Source organism: Erithacus rubecula (genome assembly GCF_903797595.1).
Source record: "Erithacus rubecula genome assembly, chromosome: 26".
NCBI lineage: Eukaryota > Metazoa > Chordata > Aves > Passeriformes > Muscicapidae > Erithacus > Erithacus rubecula.
The window spans coordinates 1,643,653-1,662,115 of NC_136678.1; the positions used below are offsets into that span (position 1 = coordinate 1,643,653).

The 18,463-nt window shown below is 60.3% G+C and overlaps 3 protein-coding genes across 3 annotated transcripts in view; 2 read left to right on the plus strand and 1 right to left on the minus strand.

The window, feature by feature from the left end:
- Window positions 1–719: 719 nt before the first annotated feature.
- AMIGO1 (adhesion molecule with Ig like domain 1) lies at window positions 720–3,725 on the minus strand. The gene has a single exon (XM_079327161.1). The coding sequence runs from the start codon at window positions 2,380–2,382 to the stop codon at window positions 904–906; it is 1,479 nt and encodes a 492-aa protein (XP_079183287.1). The 5' UTR covers window positions 2,383–3,725; the 3' UTR covers window positions 720–903.
- A 4,429-nt stretch (window positions 3,726–8,154) lies between these two features.
- GPR61 (G protein-coupled receptor 61) lies at window positions 8,155–10,350 on the plus strand. The gene has a single exon (XM_079326997.1). It carries the CDS (start codon window positions 8,536–8,538, stop codon window positions 9,835–9,837), a length of 1,302 nt encoding a protein of 433 aa, XP_079183123.1. The 5' UTR covers window positions 8,155–8,535; the 3' UTR covers window positions 9,838–10,350.
- Window positions 10,351–10,876: 526 nt separating this feature from the next.
- GNAI3 (G protein subunit alpha i3) overlaps window positions 10,877–18,463 on the plus strand; it is a 28,354-nt gene continuing 20,767 nt past the window's right edge. The window contains exon 1 of the mRNA XM_079327163.1: window positions 10,877–11,151. Coding sequence (XP_079183289.1) covers window positions 11,034–11,151 — 118 coding nt within the window. The 5' untranslated portion in view covers window positions 10,877–11,033. The remainder of the gene's footprint in view (window positions 11,152–18,463) is intronic.

The following is an 18,463-nucleotide window of genomic DNA, read 5'->3' on the forward strand; positions in this document are numbered from 1 at the left end:
ACCCTTGTCCACTGCAGTCCCCTGGTGACCTTGGCAGGGGCCAGGGATGATGCTCGGTCCTGGAGGGTCATGGTGGGATCCCCAAAAGCTGGGAACAGAGTGATGGGGATCCAGCCATCCCTCTTGCCTGGGGACAGCTGGCAGTGGGGACACGGGGTATCCGTGGGGACTCCCCACCGTGTGTCCCCTCACCTTTGTCCCTCACAGTCCCTCAGTGATCTCAGCAGGGGCCAGGGATGATGCTCAGTCCTGGGGGGTGATGGTGGGACCCCCAAAAGCTGGAACATGGTGGTGGGGGTCTGGCCACCCCTCCTGCCCAGTGACAGGCTGCAGTGGGGGACTGTCCCCTGTGTCCCCTCACATCCTTGTCCCTTGTGCTTGCACAGTGACCTCGGTGGGTGCCAGCAGTGATGCTCCGTCCTGGGGGGGCAATAGGGTTGCCCCCCAAGTTGGGGACAGGGCAGTAGGGGTCCAGCCACCCCTTCTGCCCATGGCATGTCCATGGGGAACAAGTCGCAGGAGCACAGGGGGTCCCGGTGGACTGTCCCCAGGGTGTGTCCCCTCACGGCCCCTGTGATCTCAGTGGGGTGTGGGACCATGCTCAGTCCTGGGGGTTGATGATGGGACCCCCAAAAGCTGGTGCCATGGTGGTGGGGGTCTGGCCACCTCTCCTGGTCACTGTGGGAGACTGTCCCCAGAGTGTGTGGCACTTCTTTGTCCCTTGCTGTCCCATGGTGTCAGTGACCTTGGCGGGGGCCAGCAGTGATGCTCAGTCCTGAGGTGTGATGGTGTGACCCCCCAAGATGGGGACACAGCAGTGGGGGTCTGCCCACCCCTCTGCCCAGGGACAGCTTGCAGTGGCTGGCACGGGGTGTCCCTGGGGACTGTCCCCACAGTGTCCCCTCACACCACGATGGGCGTGTCAGAAAAGACCGAACTCACCGAGTCTGGATCCGACACCTTCCTCTGCGCCTTGGGGCCCTGCCGGGGGGGCAGCGGTGGCGTCCCCCCGCCCTTGAACCTGCCGTTCTGCCCTGTGCCAGCGCCGGGGGCCGCGTGGGACCCGCAGGGCTCCCCGGTGCCCCCGGCGTGGTTCGGGGTGGTGCTCAGCACCGACGAGTTGATGCTGTCGTCGCGTGGTGCCGGCGGCTTCTCGGCGCCGCGGCAGCAGCAGCAGCGGCACGGGGTGAGGTACAGGTAGATGAGCACCAGCACCACGCTCAGGATGCAGCCCACCAGGGTGGTGTAGGCCGTGTTCAGGGTGTCGTGGGGGCCGTGCAGGGTGAAGTTGTGCACCAGCAGCTCCACGTAGAGGGTCTCGTTGAGGAGGGGTCCGGCCACCCAGCAGGAGTAAGTGCCGGCATCCTCGGGGCGCAGCGCCCGCAGCTGAAGGCTGCCGTTGGCCAGCAGCACCACGCTGCCATTGCCCCCGTCCCCCAGCACCCGCTCCCCGCCCGGCGTCACCCAGTGCCGGCTGCGCACGCCCTGCCAGCGGCTGTCACAGCCCAGCGTCACGCTGTCCCCCAGGTGCGCCTCCAGCACGGCCTCCTGCGCCTTGCTGCAGTTGAGAGGCTGCTTGCCCGCCAGCTCCAGGATCTTGACGAGAACCGTCGTTCCGGGCAGGACGCAGCGCAGCTCGTCCTGGAAATCCTCCACGGCGCTGAGGTGGCGGCGGCGGCCGCGGTCCAGCAGCTGGAAGAGCGGGCAGTCGCAGGCCAGGGGGTTGTTGTGCAGGTAGAGGCGGTCGCGCAGCCAGGCGGGCAGCGCCTGCAGCTCGCCCGCGGGCACGGCCCGCAGCCGGTTGGCCGACAGGTCCAGCAGCGCCAGCTGCGGCAGCCGGCTGCCCTCCCGCAGCAGCTCCAGCGGGAAGCGGGCGATGCGGTTCTGCCCCAGGTAGAGCTTGCGCAGCCGGCCCAGGTTCTCGAAGGCCGTGCGATCCACCGTGCTGATCTCGTTGTTGTAGAGCAGCAGCACCTCCAGCTCGCCCAGGTCGCTGAACAGGTTCTCGTCCAGCGTCCGCAGGCGGTTGGAGGACAGGTCGAGGTGGCGCAGGCGCGGCACGTGGGCGAAGGCCTCGGTGGACACGAAGGCCAGCCCGTTGTGGCTCAGCAGCAGCGCGTGCAGGTGCGGCAGCCGCGCCGGCGCCCAGTCCGCCCGCAGCCGCGTCACGTTGTTGTGGCTCAGGTCCAGCACGGCGGTGAAGCGCGGCAGCGGCGCCGGCACCGCGCTCAGGTTGGCCTGCGAGCAGCTCAGCAGGTTGGAGGCGCAGACGCAGCGCGGAGGGCAGCTCCCCCCGGCACAGCCCCATGGGGACAGCAGGGACAGCGCCAGCAGCAGCCACAGCGGCTCCATGGCCACGCACGGGTGACAGGATGGTGGCATGACGGGGATACGCAGCGTGGAGAGCGGGGGAGGCTTCAGTCACATGGTGTCACGATGTGGAGTGGTTAGTCAGCCGGTGTCACACCGCGGGGTGGCTGCAGTCACAGTGTCACGGCAGGTGCAGGGCTCGGGGCTCACCCGGTCCCACAGCGTTTTCAGTCACACGGTGTCATGGCAGGCTCCAGGTTGAGGGCTCACCAGGTCATGGTGCAAAGTGGCTTGGTCACTTGGTATCGCAGTCCGAGGTGGCTTTGGCCACCCAGCGGCAGGCGCCAGGCTGGTTGATCACTTCTTGTCGCAGTCCAGGGTGGCTTTGGTCCGCCAGTGTCACAGCATGTGCCTGGCTCAGGGCTCACACAGTGTCAGCAGTCCACGATGGCTTCAGTCAGGTGGTGTCACGGCATGCTCCAGGCTCACTCAGCCAGTGTCACAGCACGTGCCAGGCGCGGGTCCACTGGTGTCACAGCACACACCGATCTGGCTGCTCACCTGGTGTCATGGTGCAGGTACCTGCTGTCACAGCGCTGAGGGGGCTGTCACCAAGTGCCGTGCTGTGTGCCCAGTGCCATTGCCTGCCGTAGCTGTGTTCCCCCGGTGTCACGACATGGAGTGGCTCTGTGCCCCGGCGGTCCCTCAGTGTCACAGCTCGGGGGGGTTCAGTCCCCTGGTGTCACAGGGTGTCTGCCCTGGGTCACTGCCCACCCAGGTCACGGTGCGGGTGGCTCTGTCTCCGCTGTCACGACATGTCCCCACTGTCACGGCCCACCCGGGGCACGTCGGGCCCGGGGCTCCTGCCTGCTCCCCCCGGCCAGGATCCCCCGCCCCGCGGTCCCGTACAGGGCCGTGCTGCGGACGGAGCGGCGGAGGATGCTCGCTGCCTCCCTCCCCCCTCCTCCCGGGGCGTTGCCGGCGCTGGGCCCGGGCCCGGGCCGGGAATGGGGTCGCAGCGTTACCGGGCCCGGTGCGGCGGCGACCGGGCAGGGCCGGGCCCAGACGAACCGAACCGGACAGAGACAAGCGGAGCCGAACCGAGAGAATCTCAGCGGAGCCGAACCGAAAACGAACTGAGCCGAGCGAGGCCGAAGAAAGCCGAGCGGGCCGCGCCGAACCAAGCCGGGCCGAACCGGGCCGGGCCGAAGCTTCCCGATCCTCCCCGAGCTCAGTCGAGCAGAGCCGAGTCGAGCCCGAACGTAGCCGAACCTTCCCGATCTTCCCCGAGCTGAACCGATCGGAGCCGAGCCCGGTCCGAGCGCAGCCGAACGGTTCCGACCCGGCCCGAACGCGGCCGAACCGCCCCGATCCGCCCCGGGACGGGGTGTGGGGCAGGCCCGGTGCGCACGGCCCGTCCCCATTGGCTGCGGCCGCTCTGCGCTCCGCCAATGGCGGCAGCGCGCGGCTTAACCCGCCGAGCGCCACCGGCACCGGCACCGGCACCGGGCCCGGTTCTGTGTCCGACACCAGCTCTGTGTCATACCCCAGCACTGTGTCCCACCCCGGCCCTGTGTCCGACCCCGTCCTCATCCCTATCCCGGCCCGTCCACACTCCCCTCTCCCCTCTCCATCCCCATTCCTGTCCCGATCCCGTTTTATCCCCTTCTCCCTCCCCAGCTTCTTCCCCACCCCCATCCTCATGCTCATCTTTATTGCCATCCCTATCCCTGTCCCCTGGATCCATCCTAATCCCTGTCCCCGTCTCCATCATCCCAGCCCCACCCCTGTCTCTGTCCCTCATCTCTATTCTCACGCTTATCTCTCCCCTATCCCTATCTTCATCCCCATCTCTAACCTCTATCCCTATCATCTCCCTTCCATCCCTGTCCTCATCCTCTTCCCCATCTCCCAATCCCATCCCCATCCTCATCCCTGTCCCCATCCCGTTCTCATCCCCATCATCTCTACTCCATCCCTATGTTCATCCTCATCCCCATTCCTCTCATCTTCCCCAGCCCCTCCATCTCATCTCACCCGTCCTCATCCCCGTCCTATCTCCATCCCCATGCCATCCCATGTCAGCCCCAGCTGCAGCTGCACTCCCAGCCCCATCCCCCTGCCATTCCCGCTCCTGACGGTTCAGCCCCACACTCCCCATTCCACCCTGAAGTCCTGACCCCACCCCACAGCGCCACCCGCTACCCTCGGACAGAGGGGACTCCCCTCCCCGGGACCCCCGAGGGGCACCCCTGGCTGTCACAGCCCCAGCCGCACCCCCCACTAGTGGCTCTGCTTCCCGGTAGTATTTTTAGATCCAAACATTCGTGCCGGATTTTGGGTCCAAAATTAGAGGGAAAAGAGCTGGAACAAACCATGCTGGGATGATGCAGCTTTTTATTGCGAAGGGGGGCAGGGATTAAAAGGAACCCCTGGAACACAGAACAGGATGTCCTCAGGGTGCCCCTCACCCTGTTCCCTTCACCCTAACTTCCCCCCACCCCCGGTTGGATGCCCCCTTAGTCAGACAGGGAATTTTGTCCTTGGGTCGTCCTTATTTTCCCAGTTTTAATCCGGGAGTTAATCCCTGCCCAAAACCCACTGCCCAGCACCCCTCCCAACAGCCTGCCCCACCCACACCCTGACATCCCCAGCCCAGCGTTGGACTTTGCGTGTCCTTGGGGGGCCCTGGGTGTCCCAGGGGGCAGCAGGATTGGTCCCGGGTGCATGTGATACACGGGAGCACACGTGTGTCAGCACACACACACACAGCCACACGTGTGCACAGCCCAGGGACGTGTGTGTGCCCCCTCACACGTGTGTGACCCCACAGAGGTATCTGCCAGATGTGTAACTCCCCAGGCGGCCGCAGATGGGACAAGGGTACTGGGGTGCTGGGGTGAGGTACTGGGACACTGGTATCTCGGGGTTTTGGGGTGCTGAGGTGTCTTGGAGTTTCATGACATTGTGTGCTGGGGTGCCAAGGTACTGAAGGAGTTGGCTACAGAGGTATTGGAGTGTTGGGGGATGAGTATCCCAGGGTATTGGGGTACTGGGGTGCCAGGGGCTGGGGTGCAGGAGTGCAGGAGGATGGATAGCCTGGGGTATTGGGGTGTTGGGGTGCCAGAATGTGGAGGTACTTGGGGCGCCAGAGTACTGGACTACTGGGGTGCCAGGACACTGAGACACTGGGGATTGCTGGGGTGCCAGGGTACTGGGTACTGGGGTGCTGAGTAGCAGGATGTTGGGGTGTCAGTAGTCCTAGGATGCCATGGTGCTGATATCCTGGGGTGCCAGGGTACTGAGGTGCCAAGGTATTGAGTACTGGGATGCCAAGATATTGGGGTGCTGGGGTCCCGAGGTGCTGGGATAGAGGGATGCTTGGGGACTGGGGTCTTGGGGTGCCAGGATGCTGGAATAGTGGGGTGACAGGCACTGAGGTGCTGGGGTTCCACTGCTCAGGGGCACTGGGATGTTCAGTTGCTGGGGTGCCAGGGTGCTGAGGCACCGAGTTTTTAAGGCATTGAGTACTGGGGTGCCAGGATGTTGAGGTACTGTGGTCACGAGGTGCTGGGAGAGGAGGGTGGTCGGGGATTGGGGTGTTGGGGTGCCAAGCCCCCGAGATGCCAGGGGCTGGGCCAGTGGGGTGCTTGGGAACTGGGGTGTGGGGTGCCAGCAGAGTCAGGGATATTGGGGTGCCAGAGCGGGGTGTCTGCCATGGCGGGGTATCCCCAGGTGTTCCACACAAGTGGAGGGTGCCCACACGGGTTCCCAGGATACGGGGGATCCGTGTGTGCCCCCACTCCGTGGACCAGGACTCACTCCCGTGCTCTGCTTCCCCCGCAGGGGCTGGACTCCGGGCAGGATGGATCCCGTGGATCCGCCGTACCCGCTCACCGGGATCCCGCTATTCCCGCTGCTCCCGGTGTTCCCGGTGCCAGGGGTCCCACCGGGAGCCGCCCGCGGGCCCCAGGATGCCGGGGCTGGTTCGTCCGAGGTCGGGTGTTTCTAATCTGGTTTGGGTGGATTTATTTTTGGGAGCCCGTAGCCTGGCAATGGGCACGTGACGCGCGGGGACACACGTCACCCACGGATCACTTGTCAGCCCCCGTCCCGGGAATGGGACCTGGTGGCCGCGCATCCCACCCGGGCACGCTTGGGGTGGGGGCAGGACACTGCAGGGGGAAAGTTCGCAGCCCGAGCAGGATTTTGGAGGGATGGAAAAGATTGACACCCCTTCCTGCAAGGGAATGGCCACGTCCTGGGAAAACTGAGGCACGGGCCGTGGCGGGGAGGGACACGGACCCCATCCCGTTTGCTCCATTGCTGGACAAGGGAAAGGGTGCTGGGGTGGGGGTAGGCAGAGCTGGGGGGGCTCTCCAGCCCCTCTAAGCGGCTCAGCCCGGCACCCTCCGCACCCCCACCCCACCCTGTGCCACATCCCCCCGTTCCCACCTCTCCCCCCATGAAAGCACCTCCGCCTACACCCCCCCAGCTCCCCTTTCCCTTCCCCAGAGACCGCCCCGTGCCCTCCCCATCGCTTTGGGGCGGCGGGTGGGGAAACTGAGGCAAGAAGCGATACTCGGGGCAGCACTTGGGGGGTCGCACCCTCCGCTCTGCACTGGGAGGGCAAAGCCACGCTGTAGGAAGCAGCGACCACCCCAGTGCGGAGCTCGCAGCTGCGGGGCTCAGGGGCCGCTATCGGTACCGGGAGAGGCGGGCGGCACTAGGACCCAGCAGCCGGGCGGTGCGGAGCAGCCCTCGCCGCAGTGGCTCCAGCCCCGAGCATCCCCCGCCACCTCGGGGACACCCCCCAGCCCCGACCCCTCCCCCGGCCGGAGCGGGGACCCTCGGCTCCATGCAGACCCCCAGGGTAGGTGCCGCGGCCGAGCAGCCCCGCCGGGGGGCGATGGCATGGGAAGGTGGGGAGATGCTGGGGGGATGGGGGAGACTCCCCCGGGGGTGGGAGGGGGGTCCCCAACCGGTGACATCGCTCCGGGGCTCTGGGCGAGGGAAACGGGCAGGGAGAAGGGGAGGGGGGACCCGCGGCTGCACCCCCATTCCTTCAGTATCCCTCCCTCGGGGTGCAGCAGGTGCAGGGGTGGGGACCCCCCACCCCCGTCCGGGGTGTCCGGGGTAGCCCCCACATCCCCCTCATATCCCCGTGGAGGGAGCTCGGGTGGGGGGGGGTCACACAAGGCCTCCAAGCACAAGGGGTGAACCCAGGACTTGGGGGTGCTGGGCCCTCCCCTGATTCTCAGGATCCCCCACCCATCCCAGCCCCCCGGTGTGGTCCCAACACTCAGGGCAAAGGGCTCCACTGGGGTGGTTTGGGTTGAAACGCTGGAATTTGGGGGGTTTACCCCAGAACAGCTCATTTTTGGAGAGAAAAAGGCTTTTGGTTGGGGAAAGGAATTGATGTAGGGGGTTGGGGAGATGGATAGGGGGATATGGAGACCATGTGTGTGGGGGGGTCCCAGCTGTCCCGAGCCCTCCTTGGGATCTCAGGTGTCCCCCAGAGCTCTCTGTCCCCTCTGGCAGCTCTGCCTTCCCCCAGGTGCCTGGGGGCTGTGGCTGGGGGTCACAACTGGGCTGAGACCCACCCTGTGTCACTCAAAGGTCGGCTGTGATCCCACCATGGCTCTCAGGGGTCTCCCCCTTTTTCTGACAGCTCCACCTGCCCCCAGGTACCTGTGGGATGCAGGTGGGAGTCCAGCTCAGTGCTCAGGGGTTCCCCCAACGTTGTGTCCCCTCATGATAGCTCCATGCTCCCTTCAGCAGAGCTGTGACCCCTGCTGTGGCTGTCAGAGGTCACCTGTGAGCCCCCCAGGCTCTCAGAGGGTCTCTCCACCCATGACAGCTCCACCTTCACCCCAGGTACTGGGGGGGCTGCAACTGAAGGTCCTGTTCAGCACTCACGGGTCCCTTCAGAGTCTCTCCCCCTTTTCTGACAGCTCCACCTCCCCCCAGGTACCTGGGGGCTGCACCTGGGGGGTTCAGCTCAGCACTCAGGGCTCCTCCAGAGTCCTGCCCCTTCCAGTGACAGCTGCACCTCCCCCAGGTACCCCCTCGCTGAGCAGCGGGGACATGAGCGGGGCTGGGGGGCACCTTTGGGTACTCTGAGCGCCACGCCCCCAGCGGCCCCCCCGCCCCCGGAGCACCGAGGATGTGAGCATCTGGCGATGCCCGGCTGCGCCGTGCCCGCCGCCAGCCCGGCGGCACAGGATGGAGCCCTTCCTGCCCTCCCCGTGGGGCTGGAACGGCTCTAGAGGGGGGTCCCGGCCCCCCAACAGCACCGCCGAGGCCAAGCCCAAGGACACGGCCTCCAAGTCGGTGGGGCTGTTCTTCATGGTGCTGCTGGACCTCACGGCCATCGTGGGCAACGCCGCCGTCATGACGGTCATCGCCAAGACGCCGGCGCTGCGCAAGTTCGTCTTCGTGTTCCACCTGTGCCTGGTGGATTTCCTGGCTGCCCTGACGCTGATGCCGCTGGAGATGCTGTCGGGCTCGGCCGTGTTCGAGAGCCCGGGGCTGGGCGAGGCCGTGTGCCGCGTCTACCTGTTCCTCAGCGTCTGCCTCACCTCCATGTGCATCCTCTCCATCTCCACCGTCAACGTGGAGCGCTACTACTACGTGGTGCACCCGCTGCGCTACGAGGTGCGGATGACGGCGGGGCTGGTGGCCGGAGTGCTGGCCGGCGTGTGGCTCAAGGCTGTGGCCACCTCGCTGGTGCCGGTGCTGGGCTGGTTGTCCCCCGACCGCCCGCCGGCGCCCGGCGCTCACGGCTGCTCCTTGCAGTGGAGCCGTGGGCCATCCTGCAAGGTCTTTGTGGTCTTCTTCGCCGCCTTCTACTTCGTCCTGCCCCTGCTCATCATCGTCGTGGTCTACTGCGGCATGTTCAAGGTGGCGCGGGTGGCGGCCATGCACCACGGCCCGCCGCCCACCTGGATGGAGACGCCGCGCCGGCGCTCGGCGTCCCTGAGCAGCCGCTCCACCATGGTCACCAGCTCGGGCGCTCCTCGGACCACCCCGCAGAGGATGTTTGGCGGGGGCAAGGCGGCCGTCGTGCTGCTGGCCGTGGGCGGCCAGTTCCTCTTCTGCTGGTTGCCCTATTTCTCCTTCCAGCTGTACACAGCGCTGAGCACTCGGCCCTTGGCCGGGCCGGCGGCTGAGACTGTGGTCACCTGGCTGGGGTTCTGCTGCTTCACCTCCAACCCTTTCTTCTACGGCTGCCTCAACCGGCAGATCCGCGGCGAGCTGGGCCGGCTCCTCACCTGCTTCTTCAAGCAGCCCCCCGAGGAGGACCTGCGGCTGCCGAGCCGCGAGGGCTCCATCGAGGAGAACTTTCTGCAGTTCCTCCAGAGCACCGGGCGCCCACCAGAGCCCCCCAGCCCCGAGCGGGACCTGCCCCCCGTGGATTTCCGCATCCCGGGGCAGATCGAGGAGGAGGCGGCCGAGGGGATGGAGTGGGGCGGGGGGAGCGGGGTGTTCATGCCCGTGGCGGGCTCTGCCAAAGCGGGGCTGTAGCGTTTGGAGGGGTCGGGGTAAATGTGGCTATGAGGGGAGAGATGTCATAGTGACTTGTTGAGGGGGGGTTTCATCACTGCCACGGAGGGTTGGAGGTCCCACGGTGCTTACTGGGATTGCCATGGAGGGTTGGGGGTCCTCGCTGCAGCCACAGGGATTTGGGGGTCCCACGACACCCGCTGGGGTGATGGGGTGGGGGCTCCTTGCTGCAGCCATGCAGAGTTGGGGGTCCCGTGGCACTTGGTGGACTGGGACTGATTCTCACTGCTGTGGGGGGCTGGGGGTCCTACAGCACTCATTGGGGTTTGGGGGGGTCTCTGTCACCACAGCGGGGGATTGGGGGTCCTACGACTCTGGCTGATGTGTGTGGGGTCCTATTGCCGTGGGGATTGCGGGTCCCACCGCGCTCACAGGGGTATGGCAGGGTCCTCATTGCTGCCATGGCAGGTGACGGGGGAGCTCCCACGATCCACGCTGGGCTGCTGCGGTGGGGGGTCAGCACTGCCGCCACTTCGGGGACCGGGGGACCCGTGGCACCATCGCGGTTGGGGGACACAAGCCCAGTGATGGGATAAGGGTGGGGGGGGCTCGTGTTTGGGGTTCCCTCAGGAGGGGTGGCCCCTCTGCAGTCAGGGAAGGGCGGGGAGGGGGGCTGCCTGCGGAGGGGGTCCCCCCATGGCCCTGAGACCCCTCCTCCGCCGCGGAGCCGAGGCCCGATCCTCTGGGGGTGCGGAGCCTGGACCCCCTTCATGAGCGCGGGGTGGGGAAGGCAGCCGGGAGCTGGGGGGCTGGGGCCGCCACAGACTCCACCGACCCCCTCAAGGACTACAACTCCCATCATGCCCGCAAACAGCCGGAAGCAGGGTATTTCCCATCATGTCTCGCTCTACCGAGGCGGAAGTAAGGCGCTCTTTTCCCCCATCATACTCCGCTCTACCGTAGCGAAAAATGATGTTTCCTCCCATCACGCTCCGCTCTACCGGGGCGGAAGTACTCACACTGTCAGCCCTCGAGACTTCATTTCCCGGCGCGCCCTGCGGCGCAGGACCGGAAATCCGGCGCCGCCTCAGGAGCCGCCCGGGCCGAGGCTGCTGCGGCCCCGATCCCGATCCCGGCCCCGCTCCCGCTCGCAGCTCCAGTCTCGATCCCGGTCCCGGCACCCCGCCCTCGGCCGCCCGGCCGCCCCCGCCGCCGCCATGGGGTGCACGCTGAGCGCCGAGGATAAGGCGGCGGTGGAGAGGAGTAAAATGATCGACCGCAACCTGCGGGAAGACGGCGAGAAGGCGGCCAAGGAGGTGAAGCTGCTGCTGCTCGGTGAGGAGGGGCCGGGGGAGGGAGAGCGGAATGGGGGTTTCCGGTCTCGGAGAGATTTTTGGAGGGGCCAAAGGAGGCCTCCGCCCTCAGGAAGGAGTTTGGGAATGGAGAATTGGGAGTTTGGAGAGGCTGAGAAGAGTCCCGAGAGATCCTTAGGGGGGATGTGGTGGTTCACGAGGGATCCCTGTGAGGGCTGGGGAAGTCCCGAAGGATCCTTGGGGGAGCTGAGGTGGTTCATAAGGGATCCTTGGAGGGCTGAGGTGATTCCTGAGAGATCCCTGGGGGGCTGAGCTGGTTCCTAAGGGATCCCTTGGAGGGCTGAGGTGGGTCCCGAGGGATCCCTGGATGTCTGAACTGGTTCCTAAGGGATCCCTTGGAGGGCTGAGCTGGTTCCTAAGGGATCCCTTGGAGGGCTGAGCTGGTTCCTAAGGGATCCTGGTGGAGCTGAGATGGTTCCTAAGGGATCCTGGTGGAGCTGAGGTGGTTCCTAAGGGATCCCTGGGGAAGCTGAGGAGTTTCCGAGGGATCCCTGGGGAAGCTGAGGTGGTTCCCGAGGATCCCCTGGTCCCCGTCCGAGGGAGAGGACACAGCTCATCCCATCCTTTTGGGGGCTCGGGTGTTCTGAGCTGTTCTGGGATGCGGCCCAGGCTTTTCCCGCTGGAATTTCCCCGTGCTCCCTCCCGGCCGCTCGGGGGGAGGGCGGTCCCTTCCCGGTGGGATTGGGCCGAGGCTGGGAGAGGCTCGGCTCATCCCGCGGGTCCGGGCAGGGAGGGGGGGGATGCTGGGCTGGGATTCAATTCCCAGTCAGGGAGTGGGGGTGGAAGAGCTGCGGGTGTCCGTGCGTTTGGGAGCAGCAGAGGTGGGAGATCCTGGGGGATTAAGTGCATGGGAACAGGAGGTGTCAATTCTCTGTCTTTTGACTTTATCTCAGGATCTGGGAGGAGCTGGATGGAGGATTTCCCTTTAGGACGGGTGGCAGATTCTCTTTAGTGGAGTTTTGCTTTGTTGGATCTGTTTTGGAGTTCTTGGAAGTGATGATGGGAGCTCAGGGGAGGCACAGACTGCCCTGCCTGAAGGCTGGGGGAGCAGAGTGGGATGAGATACTGGGGAGAAGTTGGATACTGGTGTGAAATCCCTCCTTGTGAGGGTGGCAGGCCCTGGCACAGGTGCCCAGAGCAGCTGTGGCTGCCATGGCAGGGCATGGACTGGGATGAGCTTCTAACCCAAACCAGCGTAGGATTCTGGAATTCTGTTCAAATCCTCTCATTTTCTAAGCACTACTCAGGGCTGATGAACCATCTGCTGGTGCTGGTCTCTCTTTTCAAGGTCTGGATATATATTTTTGGTTATCCTGATTTTTCTGTCTGGGAGGAGACAGATGGAGTCTGTGAGGATCTGAACAGCAGCTCTGAGTGGGTCCTTTTAGAGCAGGATGTGTGAAGGAATCATCCTGCTCCAGGATCCCTTTTTCTTTTCCATTTAGCCCATTCTCTGCACTCCCTGCAGGAGCTGCTCTGAGCTTTGTACTTGCTGTGTCTGTGGAAAAGCTCTTGGCTGTGTGTCAGGAGAATCCTTTGTTCTCCAGGTGTTTGTTTTGGTGTTAATAAGCAGCACTTGCACATTCTCTGGAATGGAATAATTCTTTCCTCATATTTTTGTATGACATTTTTCCCAAAGCACCAAAGGCTTCTTATCAGCAAACATGGAATGGGGGAAGTATCCCAAAAATTGTACAATCATCAGCTGGAATGTGTTAAAAACCAGGTGAGGCTGTAGAACTCAGAGCAGCAGCTGATTTTGGGTCACTGTTGGCTTTGGATGGCAGGAAAATTCCAGCACTTCCTAGTGTGTCTGCACTAAGGAGTTTTTTAGGAGTAATTGGATCCTCTGGATCTGCCTGATCCCAGGTCAGGTTTGCACCTGGCTGTCACTTGCAAATCTCTCCCAGGTGTTTCCTGGTTTTGAAGCTGAGTGTGGTGATTCCTGAGAATAGCAGGGAATGCTGCAATCTCCCCACACACATCCTTGATGTGCAGGTAAAGCAGATAAGGGGATTCCCAGGAAAAAATTATCTGCAGTGGGAACATCCTTTCAATGAGGTAATAGAAGCTGATGGAAACATCCAGGAGGATTTTTCCATTGTGTGAGGAAGGGGTTTTTATATCCCACATAAAACTGTCTGGATCTGCAGAGTCTTGTACCATTCTGCCCCTCTCAGAGAGGGTTGGTGAAAAAAGAATGGATTTTTCCTGAAGTTTAGAGTCCACACATCCTTCCCAGCTCCATGAAAAGTTCTGCCCCAGTTTGAGATTACAGAGTTGTGATGAGCAAGGAAAGGTCTGTGCCTGTGGAGATGGAGCTGGATCCTTCCCAGCTGGGGTGTGAGGAGAGGGCAGGCAAGGATGGACCCAGAATCTGGAGAGGGAGAAGAAGGCAAATACAGTGAAATTTGGGTGAGAAGAGAAATACAGCCCAAATCAGGAGATTTGGAAGAGGAATCAAATGAACATGAAAATCAGGAGATATGTGGGAAAGGACAGGAATAAAATACAGCTGAAATCAGGAGGCTTAGGAAGAGAAGAGAGAGAGGAAGGTAAATACACTGAAAACTGGGAGATTTGGAGAGAAAAGAGGAAGTAAAATACAGCCAAAACTGGGAGGTCTGAGGAGAGGAAAGGAAGTCAAATACCCCAAAATCAGGAATTTTGGGAGAGGATAGGAAGTCAGAAATCCCCAAATCAGGGTTTCTCTCCTCCATAACCCTTATCTTCTCTTGAGCAGGGGAGGAAGGAGAGAAAATTCCAGTTGTGTTGCCTTTTTCCAGGAGCTTTGGCTTGAGCTTTTCACCTTCTTCCTGGCAGAGGGTTTGGATGCTGGAGGAAGTGGCCCCAGCACCTGGATAACTGCAGGATTGCTGGGATAAAGTTCATCCTGCAGCTCTTCCTGGCACCTTCTCCTCAAGGATTTCAAGCCCCTGTGTTGTGTTTCCCTTTCACAACTCCCAAGTTTGTTGAGCAATTCTAAGTTCTGGGGATATTTTATAAAACAAATGAAACCTGGGGATTGAATAATGACTGACCCTGTGGGATGTCATTATTGTTCTGTGTTGGAATGCCACCAGCACTGGCAGCTGGCAACAGTGAATTCACTCTGTGGAACAGCTCCTGGGAGGCTGGGAATGGCCCAGGAGCCCTCAGTCCCATTTTTCTCCTCCCTCTTGCCCCAGGAAAAGGCTCCTTGGCAGGCACACACAGGTCTCTGCTGATGGGGAAACCCAGCAGATTTTTCCAGCCAAATGGAGGAGGGTGCTGGAGTTGCTCCTGCTTGGGGGGAGCTACCCCAGATCCTTCTCTCCTTGCAGTGCCTTTTCTAAGGTCTGCCATGTTTTTCTGGGCTGTGTCTCAGGGGTCTGTGTGACCCTGAATGGTGAAGCTGGATTCCAGAGCTGTCCCATTCCCAAATCCCTGGGTAAATGGTGGTTTTGTGGCTCTGTGTCCTGGTTTAAAGGACAGGTGTCTGCCAAGAAAGGCAGAAGCTTCTCTCTGAAATGGAGAATGTAAACCCCCTCCCTCCAAATTATTATAATTTGGAAATTAAGGGGCTCTCAGGCAAAGATATGGCAATTAGGAATAACAGTTCTTTAATAGGAAAATTAAAATACAAATACAGTATTACAAAGAACAATCCCAAACCCTGCCAGAGTCAGAATCCAAGCTGACACCCGTCAGTCAGTCAGGGTGGTGGCAGCAGTGCCATTCCATGGTGGCTGCATCCTCCTGCAGTGGCAGATGTGGTTCAGCTGGAGCAGTGCTCCTGGAGAAGGTGCAGTTTCCTCTGAAGGTGCAGGGATGATGTGGAAAGGTCTGGCTTTCCTCTGGAATGCAGTGGGAAAGGTGCTCTGATGTTCCAAATCTCAGTTTTTATCTGGGTAGGAAAGGCTTGGCTCCTGCCCTGGCTGGAGCATCTCCCAGTGGGATGATGGAATTTTATCAGTCATGCACTGGGACTCACTGGCCATGAACAGGAGATATCTCCTGGAGGGAGGATGGACTGTGGGAAAGATAAAGATGATTGCCCAGCTGGTTTAAAGATGGCCCATTAGCAGAGAATATGTGCCAGGAGATCAGGGTCACTGCCCCACCTGGCTGCAGCAGATGGGGACAGAATCCACATTTCTGGCCACATCAACCCAACACACTCTGGCTCCGTGGATATACCAATATTGGGCTGATTTTGCCCCAAACACCCTGTTACCCAGCCTGGACAGCTTCCCTGGGTTTGGATACACTGTGTAATTATGTTGAAGTGGTGCTGCTAATTAATGCAAAAACAATTAAAAGTTTATTTTAAAATAACCTTAATTTGCATAATTCACCCTCCTCCACTACTCCAGGGCTTTTCCCCACCACTGATTTTTCCAACTTTTCTTTCCTGAATTCCCCAAAGCTTTGGTTTTAGGTAAGGAAGTGTTTTCTGGGGATGCCAATCCAGGCAGAGCTGGTGCTGCAATTAATGATGTCATTAATGGAAGTGGCTTTTCTTGGAGCACAGCAGCTGTGCCTGGGATCCCTATTCCAGAGGAGCCATCTGGGGGTTAGACCTGGCTGCTCCTCAGCTCTGCAGCTACTGGATGCCCTTGGCATGGTGATAAGAGGCTCTGGGATGGGGTGTTGGTCTCCAGATGTTGTCCCAGCAGTGCCTGCTGCTCCAAGTGTCCTTCCTTGTGGGATCTGCTGTGGGAATCCTGCTGGGGAAGCTGCAGGGAGCTGTTGTTGCTCTGATCTTGAAGGTGTCTGGGTCTGCTGGAGGTTCCTGATACTCGTGGCCATGGGAGGATTCTCCTCACACAGTTCACAAGGATCTGGCTCAGGCCAGATTGCAGAGACCAGGGAAGTTTTAGGTTGGATATCAGAGGAAATTTCTTCATGGCAAAGGTTGTCCAGACCTGGCATGGGCTGCCTAGGGCAATGGTGGAGTTTCCATCACTGGAAATGCTCAAAAATCTTGTGGGTACCTGGGACATGGATTAGGGGTGGACATGGCAGTGTTAGGATATGGTTGGACTCAATCTCAGAGGGCTTTTCCAACCTTAGCAGTTCCATGATTTCATGATTCTAATTAATTTGATAGCAGGTCAGATCTCTTTGAAGGCACAGCTCTTCTCTGGGCTTTGAGCTCTGGGAAAGTCTTTCCACAGCTGTACTGGAGGCTGGAATTTCCCTGTCCTCAGATGTGGGAGCTGCAGCTTCCTCCCACCTTCTCCCACCTTCTCCCACCTTCTCCCACCTTCTCCCACCTTCTCCCACCTTCTCCCACCTTCTCCCACCTTCTCCCACCTTCTCCCACCTTCTCCCACCTTCTCCCACCTTCTCCCACCTTCTCCCACCTTCTCCCACCTTCTCCCACCTTCTCCCACCTTCTCCCACCTTCTCCCATTTTTCCATTGGGTTACCCAATGTGCTCTGTGTATCTTCCCCTTGATTTTCAGTTCTGCCCTTTTCCCACCAAAACCAGATGCAGGACAGACAAAATGCTCCTTGCCTCCAGGGTGCCTGACCCCCTGGAGTTTTTCAAGAATCAGCCATGGTTTATTTGATCTCCTGGAAAAGAGATCTTGTCCCACCAGGGGCAGATGCAATCTTTTGCTGCACAATGCCATTTTCCAGCTGTGGGATGGGAATTCTGCCCCCTGTATACATCATGCACTTGTGTCAGGACACAGGGGTGAGTGTCTATTCCCAGCACTGGGATTTGGGGATGGACAATTTCCAGCAGACAGCTTGGTCAAGGAATTGTGATTCCATCCATGCTCCAAGAGCCCTCTGTATATGGTTCAAGTTTCATTAAATGCTGAGGCAGTGCATTGAAATAACTTTTCTCAGAAGAGCAGGGGGAGCTGTAAAGTGGAATTTTTAAATTAGATCATGGATCTAATCTTCTGGAAGTTTGGAGTGAGCAGAGCTGTGCCTGCAGCTCCTGGGATGCAGCAGGCACTTGTTCCCTGCAGAAGTGGGATTGAGAAATACTCTTTTCATGGCTTAGATGTGGTTTGGAGCTGAAATGAGGGACAGATGCTGATTATTTTTCCAGCACACTGTTTGTGGTGATCCCTGTGCTGTCCCCTTTGTTCCTGGGGATCCGATGCCTGGCTCTAGTTTCATGTTTTCCCAGTTGGTGTTTGGTCACTTCAGTGCTTCCTTTAACCTTCTCTGGTTACCAGGGTGGTACTGCCTGGGTCACTTTAGAAACAAACACTGGGAATGCTGGGACACAAACTTGGCCTCCTGGAGCTCAGGGGTTTGGGGTCTCCATCCCCTGCAAGCTCTGGCTGTTTGGGGAATGAGCTTATCCCTCAGCAGGAGCTGCCCTGTTTGGGAACAGCTCAGGGTTGTTGTCCCTGCAGGAAATTCAGAGCATGTTTGACTTTTAAAAACAGGCCCAGCACAAGATGACACTTGATAATCAGGAAAATGCAAGTATATCTTTTCCAAGCCTAGGTCTTCCCTCTGTTCCCACTCTCTCCATGTTATCTGTTGCTTTATCCCATTTTACAGGCCTTGCTTGGCTGTTTCTCTGCTGTTGCCACCCAGACTTGGACCCAAAGTCACCAGACTTGGCCTTTTTATCCCAAATCTCAAAGCACATCCATTTATCATGACATCCTGGAATGGATTGAGTTAGAAGGGACATTAAGGCTCATCTCATTTCATGGCCAGGGGCACTTCCACTTGTCCAGACTCTCAGGGGCAGCCAAAGCTTCTCTGGGCACTCTGTGCCAGGGCCTCCCCACCCTCCCAGGGAACAATTCCTTCCCAATACCCCATCTAACCCTGCCCTCTGCCAGTGCAGCCATTCCCTGTGTCCTGTCTCTCCAGGCCTTGACCCAAGTCCCTCCTCAGCTCTCCTGGAGCCCATTTAGGCTCTGGAAGGGGCTCTGAGGTCTCCACCCCTGGAATTGTCCCAGGCCAGGCTGGATGGGGCTGGGATAGTAGAAGGTGTCCCTGTCCATGGCAGGGGGTGGGATGGGAAGAGCTTTACAGGCCTCCAAACCCAACCCATTCCATGATTGTGTAATCCTGTGTGTGGATGGGGAGCTGTGGGGAGCAGGGGGTGCCCAGGAGGCTGGAGCTGCTGGTTTGATCTTCAGCCAAGAGCCACACAAGGCCTCTCCATGGGGGTCTCCAGCCACACTGCTTGACAACAGCCATAATTCCTTCAAAACACTCCTGGGGGAGATCAAAGGGCTGGGAAAACAAATTCAAATCTGAGCTCTGTGCTCATAGAATCCCAGGATGATTTGGGCTGGAAGAGA

What these genes read in the sequence shown, in the direction of transcription:
- GPR61 (XM_079326997.1), top strand. Translation starts at nt 8,536, where the DNA reads ATGGAGCCCTTCCTGCCCTCCCCGTGGGGCTGGAACGGCTCTAGAGGG.
- AMIGO1 (XM_079327161.1), bottom strand. Translation starts at nt 2,382, where the DNA reads ATGCCACCATCCTGTCACCCGTGCGTGGCCATGGAGCCGCTGTGGCTG.